This window comes from Pithys albifrons, chromosome 2 (assembly GCF_047495875.1).
Source record: "Pithys albifrons albifrons isolate INPA30051 chromosome 2, PitAlb_v1, whole genome shotgun sequence".
In the NCBI taxonomy this organism is placed as follows: domain Eukaryota; kingdom Metazoa; phylum Chordata; class Aves; order Passeriformes; family Thamnophilidae; genus Pithys; species Pithys albifrons.
In genome coordinates this window covers 63377819-63400029 of record NC_092459.1, presented here as the reverse complement: position 1 = coordinate 63400029, position 22211 = coordinate 63377819, and the positions used below count along the sequence as shown (strand labels likewise).

The 22211-nt window shown below is 40.9% G+C and overlaps 1 protein-coding gene across 2 annotated transcripts in view; it reads right to left on the bottom strand.

The window, feature by feature from the left end:
* Nucleotides 1-21951, bottom strand: part of CNKSR3 (CNKSR family member 3) — a 58529-nt gene extending 36578 nt beyond the window's left edge. The window contains exon 1 of one of the 2 annotated variants that reach the window (XM_071549281.1): nucleotides 21758-21951. In XM_071549281.1, the coding sequence (XP_071405382.1) occupies nucleotides 21758-21809 (52 nt within the window). In that variant the 5' untranslated portion in view covers nucleotides 21810-21951. The remainder of the gene's footprint in view (nucleotides 1-21757) is intronic. The other variant, XM_071549282.1, reaches the window with a different exon arrangement.
* Between the last annotated feature and the right edge of the window lie 260 nt (nucleotides 21952-22211).

Below are 22211 nucleotides of genomic sequence, written 5' to 3'. Positions count from 1 at the left end.
TAGGTAGTGAAAACTACTATTGGTTTTACTGTACTTACTGTTTATTTCCTGAGATAGTGACAAGATTTAAAATTTTTAAAAAAGCAAAACTCTACATAGAGTAACTGGAGTTGGAAGGGTAGGGGGAAAGAACAAAAAGCTGTACACTGATATTGAATTGTGGGACTAATTTAATCCAAAGATACAACGAAAGCTTTGACAGACTGGTTAAAAAAAATGCAGCAAAAAATAGACCCTAGTAATACTAGAAAACAGACCACAGTGAATCACACAGCTGTTCCCAGGGGCTTAGTAATCCAGTTTGAGATATTAACATCAAATAGAAAAATTGCAAGAGTGAATTAATTTAGAAATTGTACCTTCAGTTGACAATGAGTGAATTTGCATCAGAACTCCAAAAATTCATCTAACATGAATGAATGGTAGCATACAGTAAACTGGGATAAAAGCAATACTGCAATAGCTGAAAAGGTAATGGTATTTAATTCCAAATTTTCAGCTAAAACTCAAAGTTGATTCTTCTTTCATTTTAATAGCTCTTTTTCAGGGAATTCATGAAAACATTGGGATGGAGGAAGAAAAACTTATTTCTACCTTTTTCCATATGGGGGTTCTTACTATGACATACCTTTAAGCGTTCAAATTAAAAGGCAAAATTAAAATGTAATGTTTCAGAAAAGTGAGTTATGATGGATGTTATGTATCTAGAAAAAAAAAAGGAGAAAAAATAGCCAGGCCATGTACAGATTTAAGGAAAAAAAAAATCTCCCTTTATAAGAGAGATATGAACATGAAGACAGTAGGTCAAATACACTTCACTATACTGGAAAATAGACCACTGTGCCAGAACCAGACAGAAATTAAAACCTTTTCCAATTTGACAGGGCATTCCTCCTAGACATGAAAAGTAAAGTATACCAGGAAACAAAACAATCTCTTTCATTACATTCTCACTGATTTGAAGAAAGCTGTCAGAATACACATGCAGTGATGTCCTTCACCATCAGAACTGGATCGGACATCTGTGTAAAACTCTGGGGCCCTGCAGCACATCCAAGGCCATAATCCCATGTGGTTTGGCTGCCATCACACTCACTGGTATCACCCACTTCCCTGAGAGAACATGACAGACTCCGCCTGTAAATATTCAGCCCATTAAGTATCATTTGGCTTCTAGGGTTGAAATTTTTACTCACTTGGGAAAATGGGATGATATGAAACACTGCCTTGTTCAGAAGCCATCACTCAGCCCCAGGCAGCCATATTCCACAGTGCTACCCCCAGACTCTCATCTTGAGAAAAATAGGTTTCCAAGAAGGAAGAATAGGAGCCACAAAGATGGGCTCATATTCAAGACCTCGAACACCTGGCAGCATGATATCTTGCTGGCAGCATTTCAGCTGTAACTCTTTGCTAATCCCAGCCACCATCATAACAGGACTGCTGAACAGAAAAAGATTAAGGATGAAAAAAGAAGAAAACTGATGCACATCAATTTTTCCTGCTGACTTTGGTGTACATTCTCTGTACACATCAAGGATTAAGTTCCACATGATGAAGTAGCTTCACATAATGTAAAACTCAGGCTTCAGTTTTCTCTTTTAAGAATCAACTACATCACTCATTGACCAGTTATGCTTTGCAAAACCCATCTTTCCATGCTTTAACAGATTTTGTTTGGCAAATTAAATGAATGAGATGGAAGCAAAGCATATCCATATGTTTTGTGCAGATAGACCTGGCACTCTAAGTTTCAACAGAATATGCTGTGAAAGTCAACATTCAGCACATTATTAAAATAGAGAACACACCTGCTGTAGGCAGTAAAACCCAAATAGCTTCCTAGCCAATACCACAGAATATCTTCAGGGACACTTCTGACAACATCCTCCCCATCTTCACAGTAAAAACAACATCCTACCTGTCTCACGGTGCAACTTGTGTTCATCTGCTGTGTGCAGCATAAGCAAGGCAATATGAGCCAAACAAAACAGCAGTGTGTTGCAGCTGTAATGAGGCACTTCTATTTAGTCAACACTTATTGCTCCAGTGTCACTTCAGAATGACTATAAACTCCAAACTGAAACAAGAAAACATCTCTTTGCCCAATATACTAATATGTGCAGAGGTGTGTCTATTTGTGTGTTGGTTGCATTTTAAAAAGTGGTAATTAAATGGGTTTATAATGGCTCTCAACTGACACAACAGTACCTCAGCAAGCATGACCCAGATCTTGTTATTTTTTCTCGCCCTATTTTTTTACTATTATATTTAGCAATCAACTTACCCCACTAAAAAAATATTTTAAACCCACAGAGCTTGGCACAGCATATTGTAGTAGCCTACAGTAACAGCAGTAAAAAAATTGCACATTTTTATTATTTTTTTAAGTATTGTTCTTGAACTAATTCATGCAAACTCTTTTGACAGTTATCATGTCCAGTGAACATAACCCAGTGTCTGTCACAACCTAATAAAACAATTTGGCTGGTCAAGACATAACTGACAGTGTCAGCAAATACAAAACCTTTAGCACAGTAAAAGAATAGTCACTCCATGTGACTTTTAAGTCACAGACATGCATTATGGGAGGCAAGAAACACAGCTAAATGGCTGTGCTGAGAAATAGATACTACAGGACTTAAAAGGTCTAGAAACACTGCCAGCTCCTTTCTACACCCTAAAAAACTCTCATCTTTAGTTGCTTACAGCTGATACCATGACTAATTTAAAGATGTTGCTTACACAGAACATCAACAAAAGTTAGTTACTTTATTACACCACTGTGGAGTGAGTTCATTAATTCCACCCAAGCAATCAGTGCACAAGGGTTCCACATCCATCAGGATGTATTAACATGTCCTGCAGGCTACTAGTGACATAATGCATTGTCCTCATGTGCTAGTGTCAAAATTCTGACAGTGAAACTTTGACCCAAGTTTCAATGTGAGGAACCTGTTTCATGTTGGCCTTGAAAACTACACTCCTCTGGGATACTCACAAGTTGTTTCTCAAAAGCTCGAAGAACCCCTAAATCTTTCTGTAGCATTAAAAAAAAGGAAGTGCTAAAATCAAAACCAAAAAGTGGAAAAAACCAGATGATTCCAGTATTCATTTTTCTCAGCCTCCTATGGCTTTTCTTCACACTAAGTACACTCAAAGACATGCTGGCCAATATATTTTAAATTATATTGAAACAGGAATTTGCAGCTTCTGTAGTCACAATAGGGCTCCTCACTGAAAAACTGTTTGTTTCATTGGTGCAAATAACAGCTTTGCCTAGGCACAGCAGGGTTTGGGCAGGAATGAAAGCATAGTGGTATCTGGCCACAGAAAGCTGCAGATGAGAAGAATCCACACACAAGACCTTTGTCCCTCCCTTCATACAGTGCTAGGCTTTGTAGGCAATCAATCCACTTCACCACGAGCACATGGGATGACTACTTCAGAAGTGAACCACAGCATTTGTCTCTTCTGCAGCTAGGTGGCAACAGGAACTGAGGTGGGAGAACAGTCACCATTTCATCTTCAGGGCTGGTCCAGCACCCTGATTCAGTGTCTTAGGAAGGAGGCCACATGCAAGAGGACAACATGACCTCTAAACATTCACTCCACTGGATCCCAGATGGCACAAGGAGATGCATAGTTGGTTACTGTCAACTCACTTTTACTAAAACTGAGGTAAAGCTCCCTGACACCAGAGAGAAATTTGCTCCAGCCACTTAGTATCAACATCTTGACAGCAGAAGGCAGACCCCACACAGATGCCCCTGTGCCTCCCTCAACCACGGCAACAAGACCTTTAGAAGCTCAACAGCAGCAGCAGCTTCAGTTAGTAAAACTGGCTGTATATTAGGAAAATATGTGGGAGAACACAAACTGGTCTGCCATCTCTGCTGTGGAATTACTGCAGAAGGCTAGGGCAGAAAGATGCAAAAGGGTAGGGAATAAATAGCAGAAAATGGCACAACTATGGCCAGCAGATCTCCTCTGTCTGAGACCAGACTTGTACCTTGGGAGAATCCCCACATGGTTCCTCCCTATATTGGCTGCAGACCCCACTGAGAGATGTGTGTTTCCTCACACCCATTAACAGCTCCAAAGAGAAGACCAAAAGAAATCTTATTGCTGCTACTAACAGACACAGATGTTTTCACTAAATTATTGCAACCACAGAGGAAACGCATTTCCCAGAATTTTCCAACTCACACAACCATGCTGAATTTGTTGTGTGGTTTCTTTTTTATACTACTATTCTAACACACACGGAGAACCTTTACAAAACAAGCTTCTAAAACACTTTACCATTTTGCTTTCAGAAGTATAATAGCACTGAACATAAAATAGTCCCAGTGCCAGGCTGTGGAGTCATTCACAAGATTACAGGAACCAGATTTTTTTTTTAGGGAAATAATTTAATTTTGTTTTATTGTTTAGGTGAAATACATATCGTTCCTTAATCTATAGCAGGACTATGTAATTGTTTTAGTTCCCAGAGGCAAAAACTCTGGAAGCACTGGAAGTTATGGAATTTGGACAGTCTTTAAATCATGATGCATAGCTGAAGACCACCTCTTTAGTCTCATTCTTTCCACTATCAATCCCACTTCCCTCTCCAACATCCCTGATGCCCTTCTTATTCACCTCAGAATCACAGAAGGGGTAAGGTTGGAAGGGACCACATTGGGGTGTCCTGCTCCAACCTCCCTGCACCTGCACCATACTACCTGTACCTTGCCAGAAAACCTTCCAGGTCCTTAGCACAAGTAGTGACATAGCAAAAAAGGGCACAACTACAGGTGGTGAGGGGGCCCCATCACGTGCTCTGGCTGTGTCTGAACATATTCCGGGAGGCATGTCAAGGCACCAGAGAAACACTACAAATAGCAAACTAGACAAGCTCCATGTTCTGGGCCAACGTACACCATCCCTGACACACCCATGAAGCACCTGGCAGCAAATGACACCCTGCAAGGCACAGGTTTAGCCACAGGTTCTGGGATATATATCGGAGGTGCCATATATGAGGACCAGTCACAGGATTGCATTTGGCACCATAGACTTAATGAATATAAGAAAGCGCTTTAATGACTGATGGGACATTGGACAAAAGATAGTGAATGCCACAAAACAGAGGCCAGAGAGTAACATAGTGTGGTGTGGGACTGAGGGTTGCACAGCTAGCATGCTAATACATAGTCCTACATGGACAGGTTAGCTGAACAATCCTATTTGACTCTCTAAATATTTGTTTGGAGGGAATGACACATGACATAGACAAAGAAGGTCTCTGCAATGTCAATACTTGACATAAACATAAAATCCTTTCTTCATGACACTGCTCTTGTCATCTCCTCTGATACAAAATATTCAAGACACAACAAGTGCATTCATTTACTGCCTAAGTGTTCAAAACTGGCTATGCTGTGGTCAGAGAGGTCTTCTGGTACCCAGATGCTATTATCATTAATTTTGGATAATATGTGACATAATACACATAAAATGTGAAAAGACATTTCATTCTTACCGAGGGGTATGTCCTTCAGCAGGTTTCACTCCAACTCTCACCTCTCCTTGCTCCAGTTTTCTAAGCAGCAGACATATGGAAGTTAAACCTACCAAGAGGCAGATCCCTACCACTGTACTTTCCCAGTTTATCTAACTTCATTACTGCTACACTTTAAAGTAATTCACAACCAAATTTAAACAACTTTCACAACAGTACTAGACAGAGGAGCAGTCATGGACAACTTAATGAGCCATTTCCCTTATAAAGTCTTGGAATTTCAATTGTAATGTTAATGCATTCACAGTAACATGCAGTTTACACCAGCGCCATCACAAGATGAAACGTCAAGGTGTCAAAAATTCAAAGGTGTCTGAAAGAGGAAGTGTTTCTGATTCACAGCGAGTTAACCTCAGTAAAATAGACACCTGTATTTCCACCTACATTACTACTGACACTTCAAAGCAATGCTTCTTCAGCTTATTATTTTCATGCATTTAACTATTCTCTTTGTCTACATGGCATCACTGATTTCTAATGAATAATCAATTTTTCCTTGTACTGAGATTTTTCTATGCCACTATACAGTTTGAGTGGGAGGGGTTTGTTTGATTGGTGTGATTTTGTATGGGCTTTTTTGTTTTTAAGAACAATCTTACTTTTAAAGCTTGTTTTAGCAAAATATCATCTTCTCTCTATGGTAACTTTTTTATTAGGGTTGGCTTTCATACAAAAAAAATTAATCAATTTATAAAACAATCACTATTCCCATGCTTGTCTCAGTTCACACAAATTGAATAGAAAGGACAAGAACCAGTAGATAAAGGAAACCCTTACAAGAGGCACAACCCAGCAAATACCTTCAAAAACCCAGCAAGCCATTCATGGAGAAAAAGTGTTAGCCCAGGGGCTATTCCACCTTGAAAGCACTATATTTTTCCTGCATCCCAGGATATATATTTCATTTATATCAAACTTTACACTAGTCAACCTCCAGCTGTACAGTAGCTAACGGGAAAGAGTCTCTAAACTGGATTTTACATAAGGCTGAATGGATAACATTTGAGAAAGTGGTACATAACCATTTAACAGCTCTAATTCTAAGAGAGTATAAAGTGGACAATCTCCCCTTAAGGCTTTGAGTTATGTATTTGCAAAACAGATGCACAAAAGGATGAAAATCCCATAAATGGTTTGCATTCCTAATGTCTGACACACTTTAGTCCTTTGGGAACTCACTACATGTGTACGTGCGTGTATGCGGAATACTGCAGGCAATTTTTCACAATAAGGCTCCAATCCTGAACCTGTAACATTACTTTAAACACCAAAATAATCCATGACCCTGTATTAAGAGCAGTGACCAAAATGTCACCTATTAACTTTTGCATCACCCTGACAGCTTTGTAGTTCCTGCTTCCCAGCAAATCCAATTGTTCTTCCCCATTCTTCTTGGTTGCTCTCTTTATAAATAAACAACTGCCATAGATACTTCTTGTACACTTATGTTGATGATTCAGAACATATGAATGCAGAACCTGCTTTAGCTTCCCCCAAGTACTTAATCACAAGGATATGTCTATTTAGTTGAACACTAGCAACAAGAGATAACTAACTCTTCAATGTAATGTCACCAGCCTGGGTTATGAAGGCATATGAGAGAAAGTGCAAGAGCAGGGAAGGAATGACTGCACTTAAAATTTGGAAACAAATTTGGAAGTAATACTTTCGTGTGATATTTTGCAAGGGAAGAGTGAACATAAAACCAGGTTGATCCTCTTTAACCCCTGAGAGTACCCTATTTGTTAATCATGCGGAGGTAGACTTTTAAGATGCTGATTTATGGAAGCTTGTTTGATCACTCTTCATCTTTGTTCTTCTCTTACAGGCACTGTACTGACCTTATTTACACCCAAGTTAATCATTAGGTCTTACAGAGGGCTGGGAATGGTGTGCGAAGGGAAAGGGTGTGGAGGAGGAAGAAGGGGAGTTTCTTTGCTAAATTAAAGGCATTAGTGATATTTAGAAGTCATTGAAACAGCAAAGAAAGTGTCTCACACAGATAACCTCTCTTTACTCAGACTTAGCTTCACATTCCCAAACCCAGACTGCCACCTTTGCCATGTTCTCTCTAGTAAAATTTCCAGAAAACCCACCAACTCCAGCAGTGCCCTCTGTGCAAATAACGGAGACCTGTAAGAAGAAAATTGTGAAGTAACAACTTATTTGCAAACTGTGCCCACAAAAGCCATCAGGGACTCCTTGTCTTCTGCTTACCATTAGCTGAAAAAGAAGGTGGGCTCCCCACCCAAGGCCTCATGCAACTTAAAAAAAGGGCAAAAGCAAGATGCCAGGAGACAGCAAGGCCAAGTAAGTAAGAGCAATGTGACAGAATACCACCTGAGAAAAACCACATTAGCAGAAAAATACCAGGAATAAAGGGAAATACAGCCACAAGAGGAAAGACTATGAGAAATTACTATTCATTGGAGACATTTACCCAACAGAGACCATTTAACTGATCTTTAAATAGTCAGGCTGCTTCAACTGCAGCTAGTATAAAACTTTTTTTGCATTATTTTCTTCTCTTGGTGTTTATTTGAAATTGACAGAAGTAGCAGTATGTCAAAGCAAACAATCCACAGAAGGGCATTATGAGCATATAATAAACAGGGCAACATAGAAGTCTTGTTATTCCGAAGTTACTCTCTCTAGATATTCCATTCCTGTGAAATATGACAGGCATTTATTTTATGCCTAATGTTTTCAATTTGGACAGATATAAAACTGTCATCAACTTCTTTGTCTGCAGACACTAAACTTTGACTACTATTTCCCCCTCTCAAGCGCACACACTAATCCTGCTGAAAAGATGCTGGAATGAGAGCCATAGAAACCAAAACCAAGTATTTACTTACAAACCAAAGTTGACAGCAGCAGCTCAACCCCTCTTCCTAGAGGGGAAACTGTTCAGGACTGGGGAGCTGTTGGACAAAGGGGATAGGGCAGACCCCAACCCACCTCGACACTGAAATGTCCAGCATGGGAAGCCTTTAGAGATGACTGCGTGGCAAAACTTCATGGCAAAGTAAAATTCAACTTAAAAAAAACCCCAACCACTCCCACTTGGAGGCAAAAAGCAAACCTTTAGCCCATTTTATCCAGACCTGGATCTTCCCATTAGCCCATATATCTCATCAGCAAGTCTCTGCCCATCTGCTTTACTGTTAAAAAAAACTTCCTCACAGCAGCACAGATAATTAGTTTTACAAATGAATAAAATGGAAGTAAGTAGGAGCACAGAATTCAATCACATGCAATATTAATATTAATCACAGTATTTACACAATGACTACAGGCAACACAAAAGCACTGTCCCCTTCAATGCATGCCTCCTAAGGTGACTGTCTCCATGGCCTGTCAACTATAATAGGTTATGGTGTTTCCATGAAGAAAATAGGTCAATATCTTGGCAGCAAGAGTAATATTTATACTCATTATTGGTCTTTTCTGACCCTAAAAGTAAATACCTTCCTTCAACAGGTCAAGCACAAAGTTATTTCATTTTCCAAAAGCAGTAACAGTACACCCTACGTTACTTGTTTGTGTGTCTAGCACATGAAGCCTGTGCGCCTGATAACTTTATGTGCTTAATACAAAGCAACAACCTCCTGCCCCAGGGCCAAATGCAATTAAGACTTGCCTTTTAAAAGTTACAAGGTTTCTGTGGTTGAAAGACCAGTTCGTTAGTCACAAGAGCTCCTTTTCTTGAACTCTGGCAATTAACACTGTCTTGACTGTTCCCACAGTGGAAACAAGAAGAAACATTGCAAAACTGCCCACCACTTGGCTCCCAAGAAGCAGTGGGGTGATCCCTTTAATCTGGTTTGGCTGCCTTCTCGCACCACCATGTGGAACTGTTCTGGCTGATTGCAGCAAGGTCCATTACTCACAGTTGCCTCTCCTTTGTGTATGCACCCTTGCAAACTCTGTGATTACTGTTACACCCATGAGCTAGTCAGCGAAGAGTCTGCTGTAAGGCAACAGCTGATGTAGGTGCCAGATAGCCAAGCTTTTGGATGACAACCTCCTACACTGTTATGAAACATGGATGCCTAGCACCTTACAGTCTGACAGTCACCAGGGAGGAATACATGAGAATCACCAGCCATCAGCACCTGCTAATGACATTAATATGTCACAGTAAGCTGAATGATATTAACAGAAAAGTGCTGATGGTGCATACCTCTTTCTATCATGGGCAGATCACCAGGAGTCATTACTGGATTCTCCTAGGAGACACTGCCATTACTTGGATGTAATGTATACATTACTTCAAGTTAACAAGGCTCACAATACCTGCATCAGGAATTCTATCTTCTTACGGGTTACTGTTTACATTGGTTTATATACCAATCAGAGTCCCTTCCATGAGCTGGGATGTATAAGGAGCCTCAAGACCAAACAACAGAAATCCCAACTCCTGTCCAAAAGGAGCTCAAAACAGAAAGAACATAAGAGAACGAATGACACTGTACCCTATCAGTCAGGCAACCATTTCACTGCACCAGCCAGTGCCCTTCACCTGAAAAGGGCTACAGAGGCTGATGCCATCACAGCTGACTGCTCTGGAGAGTTTCACAGCAACGTGAAAAGGATTAAGCTTAAAGGTGTTCAAGTAAAGTAGCCTTTGGGTTCTGAATACCTGGAGAGGGAGGATGTGCAGGGCAAGGCTAGGAAAAGGCCTAGCCATAAAGATTTCTGAAAACAAAAGGAGTCAGCATACATTTGAGGTAATAAAGGTGGCAGCAGAGAGGTGGGGAACAAAAGACTGATAATATTAACGTACTGAGCTAGGAAAAAAAACAAATCACACTGATAATGTCACAGTGACAGGAGACAGCGGCCTTGAGGCACTCAATACAATAGGTATTTTAAGGCACATCACAAACGAGTCAAAAAACAAGGTTTGTCAGCTGAGCAGTCAAACACTAAATCTTTCAACTTCACCATAATTTTATTATCACTTTAAACATCCAAAGCAATAGCTTCCAACAATTAGCTGTCTGACACATTTTCATTATTCCACATCATCTTTCATCCCTAGCTATGATGCTACTTCCTAAAATAGCAGAGACCTCATCAGAAGTTCAAGTGCAATCTCCAACCATAACAAGCCAAAGGCATCTTAAGATCATCAGAGGCAAAGCTGACCAAGGGCTCCATCTGAATTATACACAAGTCCAAAATACCATCAACCTGACCAGGAGCCCTACCTTCTTCCTAGACATAAAACAGAACAGAAGAGGGCAGGGAAGAGCTCTACATGTACCTCAGCCACTCCATCTGACATCCTCATTGTTTGTGCTGATGAAGAGGCAAAAGTGTGACAGATAATCTACCCTCCTAATAGGGTGGCATCAAGATATTTCTGACCCTTTGTGGAAGCTCCCTGATACTTTTAAGCCACAACAAAGCACCATCAGAAATTGTTTGGTTTACTTTTTGCTTTTTTGGGTTTTTTTAAAGATTTGTTACCAAATGCAATTTTTTGTTGCAGCTTCTAAAAACTGTATAATTTCTAAGTGCCATGTATACATGGCTAATAAAGCTGTCAGGAAGATGCTGTAGGCAGAAGGAAAACTGTTTAAATCTAAGCAGAAAACTAGTTTTCAGAAGTTAATAGATTTTTTTAAAACCACCCAATAACAAGGACAAATATTAAAATATTAAAGAGCAGGATATATTTCAGTAAAGCGACAAGAGATAATTAAGTTTCCAACTATCATTTCAATAGTCTCTTAACCCTTGGAAAACTGAGGATCTTGGACAATAAAATTACATGCATTTTGCTCAGTTATACATGTTAGAAACCACACAGTCCATTCAGTACTCTGTAGTAACCAAGACATATTAATTTGAGTAAACCTCATGTAAATGTACATACAACTTGAAAATCTTGGAAATCAGTATTTCTGTGAATGACAGCTCAAAAAAAAGGCTCCAGGCATGCCTAGCACAAGACTGCCTCTAGTGAGACCTAGAATTCCTCTCCAAATACATCACCTTGAGAATACAGTACTAATCATACTACATTAAAAGCTGACACACAGTGTTGTTAGGGGTCCCACAGCCACATCGCATTGTCCAATTCTCAATTGCCTTATTTTAAGAGACAGTTTTATACACCAAAGATGCTAATTAGCTAGGAAACTAGGCATAACTGTGTCATAAAAGAAGGCAAAATACTAAACAGGCTCCCAAAATACTAAAAACTAGCTACTTCACCAAAAGTTTGCGGCAACATCAAAAGATAATTTTCCGCTTGTTTTCCAACCATGGCTAGCACCATAAGGCAGGAGGGTTTCTGTTGCAAAAAGAAACCAAAGTAGACCCAGAAGACTGCATCAAGTGTTTCCAAATATACCAACAAGATCTAAAAAGTATCAGCTACCTCTAATTCTACTCTAGTTGTTAGATGCTGCCTTTTCATGTAATAATAGGTGGTGCTGCTCATCTTTCTACATAGTATTACAAGATGTAGCACACTGATGGAAGACACTGCACTGGAAATGTACAAAATAGAGAGGACAGAAGTCATCAGTTATTATCATGCTGGCATCTGTTACTACTTGTATGCAATATTGTAAGAAGTATGTGCTAAAATATAGCAAATTTTTCATCAGATGATGAACAGCACAAGATGTAGTTACAGCTCTGCAACATACAGATCACACTGATTACATTCAACAACTCTTGCATACCAGAAGCCTATCGACCAACAGTATTCCAACAACCTTAAATGCACACTTGAAATAGTCCAAACAGACATTTTGGGACTTTATAAGCAATGCAACTGCATTAGAGGATGAAAATAGCCAAGACAATCACACTTAGAAGAGTTCCTACTACACAGATAACCAACTTCATGCTAGTTGGACCTGTATTGAGTAAGGTAGATACACCCCAAGTGTCTCACAATGCTAACTCCCTATCTTTAATTTTAAAATACTTTACTGAGAGGTGTGCTGAAAGAATAAAGACTGTGTAATACCAGGGACCCTGTAATAATGATGCATTAAGTTAAATCAAGACACAAACTGCATAGGGCACCAAATGAACACTTCATCAACCTCTGGAAGCTTTGTTTCTCAAGGCGCTATGCCAGTCATCTTCTCTTGATGTTTTAAAATACAAACACAAGTACAGTTAGCCAGAATCCTCAGTCCCTATTGCTCTGGTACACATACTCTCAAAGCAGTAAGGAATAAAACATTTAGTAAGCATGAAACTATCATAAAGAGCAAGCACAAAATCAGATCCCCCCCCACTACTGAGTGTCCACTACCAGCGAGTATCTACTATGTAAGCACAGCATCCATCTCAATCCATTCTAATACTCCAGCTTTAACACTGCTGCATCAAACCCACATCTACCCTCAGAAATAAGCAATGAAAACTCATTCTCAGTCAAACGCCAATATTGCATGTTCCTTCAAAATTACCGTTAAATTATAATCATAACAGAGGGTAAAATACATTCTTATGGGTTTTTTTTTAATGCAGTGATGCCTAACATATTACAATGAGATGAAACCAAAACCAGCAAGAACTAAAGATGTTATTGGCAGGTTTGATTTCCAAGTTCTAGTTTCAATCACACACACATTTATTTATCTAATGCTGTTGTCTGAAATAGTGTGAAGTATGTATAGTTAAGAGAAAATATGAAGGATTGTTTTGAAATACAAAGAAACCACAACAATACTTTTATATTGACACAAATATTTCACAAGAGGTGAAATATACATGCTCTGGTAAATACAGACCAAGTCCAAATACTGCATTAAATACCACAAGCTTTGAAGGAAAAGAAAAAAGGAAACACACAGAATTTATATCATAGTTATCTTTTGTCTCCTCTTTCTTCCAAATTTTTCATTATAGATTGCCTTAGGAATCCCAACAATTACTAAATGTAATGTTGTGTCATAATATCTTAAAATTCTGTTTGGTGAAACTAACAGAATACAAACAGAATCCTGCACCTTGCAAAGGATGGGTGAGTGAAGCAGGGAATACACGTCATGACTAAAACTACTGGGGGAGGAAAAAAAATAAAAATGCCGTGTCAGAGTAGGTATCTGCATTTCACTGGGTTCCCACTTTTCCTCTGCAATACTCTCCAGGCACATCTCTGTCCCCTAGTCCCCTACACATGCTTGTCAGGCCACAATCTTCACACAAGTCTGAACTTGGTCTTAGAGCCCTCTTTACTCAGGGCAAGTCCTACATAGTGGGGGCAGGGAGAGGAAAATAACTCTTGATCCCTTATTTTTCCCTTCTCCCTCCCCACCCCCATGGCCAAGCATATGTCTTCTCAGCAATGCAGTGCCGATATACCTGACCAGGTAAAGAGTTCTGCCTCCTGACACAGTGGGACAGAAGCCAACTCTAAATTAAATTTTCAAGGCATTGAATTTATGATACTGCTGTCCCAATGAAATAAACTGGTAGATTTTCATTCTTCTATTTACATGTGTACCTGTCACCAAAGGGTTGCCTTTTGGTCAACACAGCAAGGACACAGCTATTCCACAATGGTAGTTCAGGAGGAGTTAAAAATACTGCCAAGACCTGCAGCTCAGAATAAAGCATCTTTGGCACAGGCAATAGCAGTAATATCACAACAGAAGGCAGAAATACTCTCTTATTAGGTGGGGTCTTTTACAAGCTACAAAAGCTATAGAAAGCCCAACAGAAGCCCTTAAACCAGTCTGCCTCACAGTCCACTAGACTTGCAGTATATCCAAAGGAGGCAAAATCTTGAGCCTTTCCCTTCTCTGCTGGCTTGGAAATCACCTGTAGCAGACAAGATATCTTTTATTTAATGAAAAAATGGGCATATTGCAGACCTTTTCATAAAGCGCTCACCCAACAATGTTCATTTCAAATGAACAAGACAGTGAAATTAAGATAATGATGAAAGGATGGCAACCTAAGCAACATTCATCTTGCACACACAAGACAGAGACATCAGGATGATTAGCCCAGGAGCATGTACCAACACTTGCTTTAGCAGAAGCCTTAGCCCTTAATGAGCACCAATTAAGTTCTTCGCTTTGATCAAAGAGCAAGATAAGATCACGTTTATGCCAGAGAGCTTTGACTGCAGTAGCACAGCATACACTTTGCTTACCTACACCTAACTACAAGAAACAGACCAGAAAAAAGATTGTCATTACAGTGACAAAGAACATTCTTCATATAAAAGGGTATATCAGAGAAGTACATATTATAAACTGCTTCGACACAATACCGATGCAGTATTATAACAGAATTTAACCAAATGCTGAATGCATGACTGTGGACCAAAGTTCCAGGTCAGTGATCTGATTTCACCAAATCAAACACAGATGCTTGGTTTTGTCAAGTGTGTGAGATGTTTGATGAAAAATAGCTACCTTTCATAATATAATAAATATCTATTTTAATAGATAATGAATATTTAAAGCCAGTGAAATAGATCAGGCTGATTCAGTGTACCCCCTACAAATTCCCCAAGCTGTGAAATGTTATTGCTTGTACTCTGAAAAGACGGAGGCAGGCATATGGAAACCCACAGGCAATTTCCTCATGCAGAGGAAGCATGGCCAAGGATCTGAATGATAGACTCCAAAGTCATCTCAATCTGGTAATGAGAGCCCAAATGACAAAAGGACTACAATACCACACCTAACATCAGTCAGAGATCCACAAACAGTCAAACAGCATTTATTTTAATCTCCTATATCTTACTGCTGCCCTGTGAAGAAACACACAAAAATCTTGAGCAATCCCATGACCACAAGCAGCTGAGTGCTGAAGATCTACCATAAATACACGAGAAGTTGCTATAGAGGCACCAGTTCAATTAACTCCTGTCCTCTTTTCCTGTTCGCAACTGTGCCTTGCAATCATCAGTACCCCGCTAACTTCTCCTTTTGGGGTGGAAGACAGAGCAAGGAGACACTGTAGAAACACCATCCCTCTAAGGAAGGCAAGACCTGACTCTGTGACACCATTAGGAAAATAAAAGGTACAAATTCAAACCACTATCATCACTTCTATGGAAAAAAAATACAATGGTAATCTACTTTTTCCACTTAATTCACAGAGGCACTGTTTAGACTTATTCATTAACATGCCTTCTATGTGAAGCTTCCCTATCAGTGAAAATCTTCTAAGATGATACAGCAAACCGAAAAATGAGCACTCTTGCTACCTCTTCTGCAATTCCTTAACTTTCAATAGTCATCATCTGTTTGACATCCCTACAAAGAGCTCCATGATTTAAAGCAGGCAATCCAGAAACTGAGATTGAAGAAATCAAAAGGAACAAACAAACACCACCCCAAAAAATCCACATACTTTTGAATACTTGATAACAGGCTATATGCACGCATCACTCATAACTGCAATTCACTCAGTATTGTGTGTTGGGTAACAGCATTTTGTTTGGGTCTTTTACTTAAGAGAAGAAAGCATCCTGACAAATTTCAACATACTTTTTATCCAGTGCCCTGTGCTTTATCTTCCCCTAGCTCCTGCAGTGTGCCAAACAGCATAAAACAGGGAGAGGCATGATTCTTTCTCAAGATTGACATGCTGAAAACACAGGGTCCCAGGCAGAAGTGCAATGAATGCACACATAACAAGAATTCTGAAAATCTGGAACAATACACACAATATTTCATCAAAAATTAGTCTTTTCCTATAGTAATCTCCAAAAGCAAATATAAGTTACTTCCTGTCCCTCAAGGAAAAGTTTTAGAGAAAGAAGGAAAAAAGCAACCTACCCACTGTCCAAACTCTGCACCTTTAACTAAGCAGTTAGAAGAAATTTCTCTTCATGAGCATACCACCTTACAGCTTTTGCTGGTTAATCCTGAGCAAGCATCTCTGCTCTGAACACTGCTACCTATATTTAGGTACAACCTAAATAAACCTTGCATACCTAAAATTTATATAGAAGAATATAGTGAGATTCTGATAAAAGTTGCAGTCAATTTTCCACTAGTGCCCATTGTGATTTTAACATTTAAAATATTGCTTTTCCAGACATTATGCTGACAGCATTCAACTTTTAGACTTTTGGTGTTTGGTTAAACTAGTTTGAACAGCAACTTAATGGCAAATAAACAGAGTTGAATGTGAACATGGAAAGATCAAGGGAGGGGAAAAAAAATCACAACCCACAAGCAGTTCAAGAAAGTGCAACACAGCAAAAAAACACAAAAACGTGATCTAAACACATGAACACAGAGGCCAACTTTGATTTACTTTTTCATATGTATTCACTGATCTTAACAATGCATGAATATTTTTAAGACTGCAGTAGTACAAACTTGTTGTGCAAGTTTTTACTTTGTTTCAGCCCACAAATAAACATAAATAGATGTATGTAGTATATTCACCTTTTGTTAGTAGAACATTATGGACCAGCTAGATTCAGAATTTCAGCTCAGATCGGCAGAGCAACTGTTTATTACCATTTTCTGTTCTATTTAACAAATACTCACATAGAGTATTTTTTAAGTAGCCAAGTAAATAGATGAAAGATTCTTCTGTTGCTCCATTTATGGGCAACTCTCCCTGCTGTTCCTTACTGAAAGCGAAATACTGTCTTAAAAAATAACCAGGGGTTTCTTAGTGTTAGATTTGCCCAAATAATTTGAATCCAACAGAATTAATTTGAGAGTGTCTAAAAAGAAAAAGTAGGCTAGAAAGTAACTCCAGTGCTAACCATCACCCCTAATTGTTTCTATGCAGCTCCCAGCATACACAGTTAACATGACTGACCTTGCTAAAATCTCTCTGAGTAAGCAAGATAGCTCTAAAAAAAGAACACCAGGACCTCACGATTAATTGCTATTAATAAATTAGTATATTTCTCCCTCTTCTCCCAGGCATACCTATAAATGTAGTTGTCCAAAGGCTTTACCAGGAATGGAAATCTGAGTATTTCATGACATAACAGATGCAGGAATAAGTAATGTCTGTGAACTACTAAGAAAGGGAATAACTGAACCTGGAGCACAATAAGCAGCCAAAGCAGACGCGTGATCCCCAGCCAGCCCAGTCTACAGCTACAGCGACAAAGGCCAGACTGTAATGGAGCCTCACAACAACAGAGGCTTCTAACCACAAGCACGTCAAACTGTTTTTACCGTGTAAAAGTTGGCTTGAAGTCACAGCTCACATAAGTATGTGAGGCCTGGGGGTAGGGGGAAGAGACAGATCAGGCTAGAGCAAACAAAGAGGAGGCACAGCGATGCTCCCTAATAAGACAGTGACATTTCTCACACAGGAGCTCTATGCCAACTGCAGCTTTCCCTTCCTCCCATCTTTTGAGGAATGACCTTAGCTGAGGGGTTTGCAGTAGCCAGAGGACTCAGACCTGAAAAAGTTTCTCCACATCATGAGATCACACTGTCTCCTTCAAATTGTTCCTATCCCAGTAGAATTAACTTGCTTTCGTGCAGTGTACTGTGGATGCGCTACAGCCTCCATGGCTACTCACCTGCCCAACAACAACCTGAATAACTCCAGGAATTCCTCTTGAGGAGCTCTGGAGGAAATCAGGCTTGGGCGCACACAAGAGAGTGCTGCAAGACACAGGTGAGGACTTTGAGCCCCCAAGCATCTTAGACTGCACAGAAGCAAGACCACAGGTCAACTGCAACACCATCCAGATGTTAGTTTATACCACAACAAGGATCAACTCAAAAAAAAAAAAAACAACAAAACAAAAACCCAAACACATCATCTCAGCATAGTCAGGGAAACTGCAGACATTGTTCAGAGCATAAACTCAGCCACAAGTAAATCCACTTGTGCATCCTAGCCAAATATGTACCTTTTCAAGCTTGAATATGACCCCTAAACACTATCTGAATTTGTCACACTATGAGAGAACCATCACTTCTTCCAGACAGAAACTGGGTGGTGCTTATAAAAAAATAAAATACCAGACACAGTTTTCAAACATTGATGCTGTAGCTAAAAAGTTGTCAAATCCTTGGTCAAAGCTTGATAAATGCTTCATGTAACCAGAAAAGTACTAGCAATAAAAGCACAACTCTTCCTCTGCAGCTTCAGTTTAACTAGACCAGCTCTTATTAGTTAGATAGCCTGCTAGTGACAGCACAGTGCACTGTGCCAGAAAAAATACCCTTGTTCACAAAAAATAGCAGCATTCTAGTCTGAGTTAGCAAGAGAAGACAAGCAACTTCATTTTGTATCAGCTTTTGTTGATAACAGTGAACAGAACACTTTTTATTTAAAACCTGACTAAAAATACCTAAAAATATTTATGTTCAGCTTATTAGTTCTTGATGGGTTTTATTTTAAATTTTAGATAAATGTTACTTACAGTATTTACCTGGAAGTGAACAGCTCAAAATCACAGAGTAAAACTTTTCAGAATAAGAGTTACCTTGTTTATAAAAAAGTTAGTTAAAAACAACTTTAAAAAAAAAAGTAAGTTGACCAAAAGCAAATAAGCTGCACAGAATTGGTCATACAGCCTACTTTAAGATTTTGCTTATAGGGGCTTGTTTCATGAGCAGAGGGAAGTTTCCATACTTCTCCTGGTTTGGAAAAGTTATTTAAAAAAGAATTTATCGAAGTTCGATTGTAAAAAGACTTGGAAGGCAGGGAAAAAACAGGGTCTGAACAAATATTTTCAGTTTCACATTGAACATTAAAATGGATTAAATGGGACCACTTATTTTTGCAACTCTCTACGTTTACCCAAGATATTTTTTATTGTTGTATGATAAGCAAGATTTGTTATCTGCAAAACCAATCTCCCCACTGAGAGCTGGCATCTCCCATCATAGTTATTTATGTCATGCTCCTAGAATATATCTACATGGTACTAACTACCTGCAGCAGATAACACCAGCCAAATACTTTATCCTAAAGTTTGGCCAGTTTAGTGAAGATCACGGTATCACTCTCCAGAGAAGACATGTGCAAGAAAGCAAATGGCATAAGCTCCCCTTCAATCACTTGTTTTATAAAGCTAACCTTGAGAATTAAGTGTAATACTCATAAGGCAAAATACAGAACATTGGTCTTGGTCAAACATGAAATCCAGTGGTTGTGAACTACACAGTAAAAAGCTATTTCAGATTAAAAATAAACTATGAAACATTGTGCTAATAAGGCTGTTAGCTAGCTATTAAAGTGGCTATTTCAATGTGCAGAGATGAAAGTATAACCATAAAGAAAGATTTTCCACATCTCATTTCTTTATTACAGTCTTGTCATGTAGGGAGGGCCATAAAATGACTCTGTGCACCAAAGAGGGTGAAAGCTTACCTAGAAACTGAAAAACAACAGCACAAACAAAAGTCACCACTAGTCTTTAATTTATTCCTTTACATTTCAAAGGACACCTGTTTGCATTAGTCAGAAGACCCACCTCCCAACTACAGCCAGCCCTCAAATTATTCTGCATAACTCTAATTGAGGGTCCAACTAAAGAGTTACCTGTTCAAGGAACCTGCGCGTAAAATTAATTATGCAAGAAAGGAATCCAAGCATGCTTAAGCATAAGAAAGGCTCTTAAAGTGATTAGTAGGTTTACTCTTTAATCTGGCAAGCTAACCAACTTTCAGCACCCAAGAGAAAAAAAACAATGAGGGAAAAGCTTTATATAAATATTGCACATGCCAGAGCAAAAGGCTTATTTCATTGGAACAATGCACTCCTGTTTAAACCAATACGAAGCATGGAAAAAAAAGATCTTTCTCTGAAAGCTATTTATATGTTAACGCATAACTTCACAGCACGTTTGTGTGGAATTCCCTCCTCACAAAGGCTGCTTGGACCGTCCCTCACTGGCACCGGCTCCTTCACGCACATGTTCACGCTCAGGAGGGCTGGGAGTATCCATCTCTCGCTGTCTGAAGACATGTGTCTGCTTTCCAAATTTGCCTCAGTTTTGAGCCGCACTCCTGCCAAGTGCTGACCACAGGCTCGCACTCCAATCAGCATTATGGTCCTGACACAGAGCAGTAATGGCTGCTGTAAGTAATGCCGCTTCTAATCCAGGCAAACTTTCACCCCTGAAAACATTCCTAACTTCTCATCAACTCCAGCAAAGCCTGTGAAAATACTTTATGTAACAAAAGAGGATCAGGCTAAAACGTAGTCCTACAAGAAAAAGAAGCATACACTTCAGAAGGCATAAATCCCTCATCTAACGCCTAGCTCTATTCCCCTTTTGATTCATTCCCTGTGGAGCGGGAATTGCGACAGCGACACTCGGCATTCGGAAAGCACCCGCAAGGTCCAACCAGAGTTGTCAACGCGAGGTTTAATCTGCCTTCACAGAGAGACCGATAACACCCCGCGCTGCCGAAATGCCCCCGGCAGGAGCGAACATCCCTGGCCCCGCTGCCTCCGACCCCCAGAGCCGCAGGGGCTGGGGCGCAGGGCGGGCAGGCTGCACACGGCGGTCCCGCCGAGGCTTTCCCGGCTATGTCAACACTCTGGACAAACCTCGAAGCGGAGGAAGAAGCTTTAGTAGGCGGGGGAGGGAGAGACACAAGCGTACACAAGAGAATGAGGAGTGGGAGGGATGGATGGACGGACAGACGGACGAAGGGGCCGCTATTTGACCCTCCGAGCGGGAGCCCAGCGCGTTCATCCCATCACCGTTGGCCAGGATTAAGAACTCCTGCTTACTTGAGCTAGTTTATAAACTTTTTGCTTAACTTACAAACCTGAAGATTTTTCGAACTATGAACGGGTTTTGCTTGAGAAGTTGAGAAGCTGATTTACGTGGGGCTTTTGCGACCTGGACACCCCTCCAAATTCACGACCCTACCTGCCCGAAGGAGCACAGCTACCCCCTCCCCGCGCAGGCAAGCTGGCCAGCGCGGCCACGGGAGGAGGGGGCCGAGCCACGAGCAGGGACCCCACGGCACGCACCCCGAGCCAGCCATCCTCACTGCAAAGCTCATCCTCCTCTTTCTCCACGTCAAAAAAAAAAAAAAGAAAAGAAAAACAAACAAAAAACCAACAAATCCACAAGGCGAAGCACGCACAAGCGCACGGACGGGTACGGACCCAGGGCAGGAGGGCGCGAAGAAGCCGGCCCAACCCCACTCGCCCCTCCAGGAGCGCACCGCGGGCACGCCGAGCCCGCAGTCGCAAAGTTCCCCCGGCGCCACCCCAGCACGGGTGGCGCCCTCTTACCCTTAGTCCAGTCCACCACTTGCTTCGGGCTCCACCTGGTCACCGGCTCCATGGCGGGCTCAGCCCCTCCAGCAACAGCCCCCGCAACAGAACCGCAGCCACGCTGCTCCGGCCGCGCACTCGCCCCCTCTCAGGCTCCCATCCCAGCAGCGCCGCTCCGGGCCGCCCCCTCCCCGGTCCGGCTCCTCCCGCCGCCACGGCCGGGCCCGCCCCGCTGCCGCTCCGCCCCCAGGGGCCGCGTCCCGCCTGGCCCGGGCCGGCCTGGTGCTTGGGAAAGTGCCGAAGTGAAACTTCCTGGGGTTCCCGCTCCAACGGGTGCGGAGAGGCGGTGGTCCGGGAGTCACCCGGCATCCCGCCCCGCGGCCGCGCCGGGCGTTTTGCCCCGCGTCGCTGGTGGCTCTGTGTGAGTCACAGCCCTGTGGCGCTTCTAGCTGCCACTGCAGGCTGCCTTTAG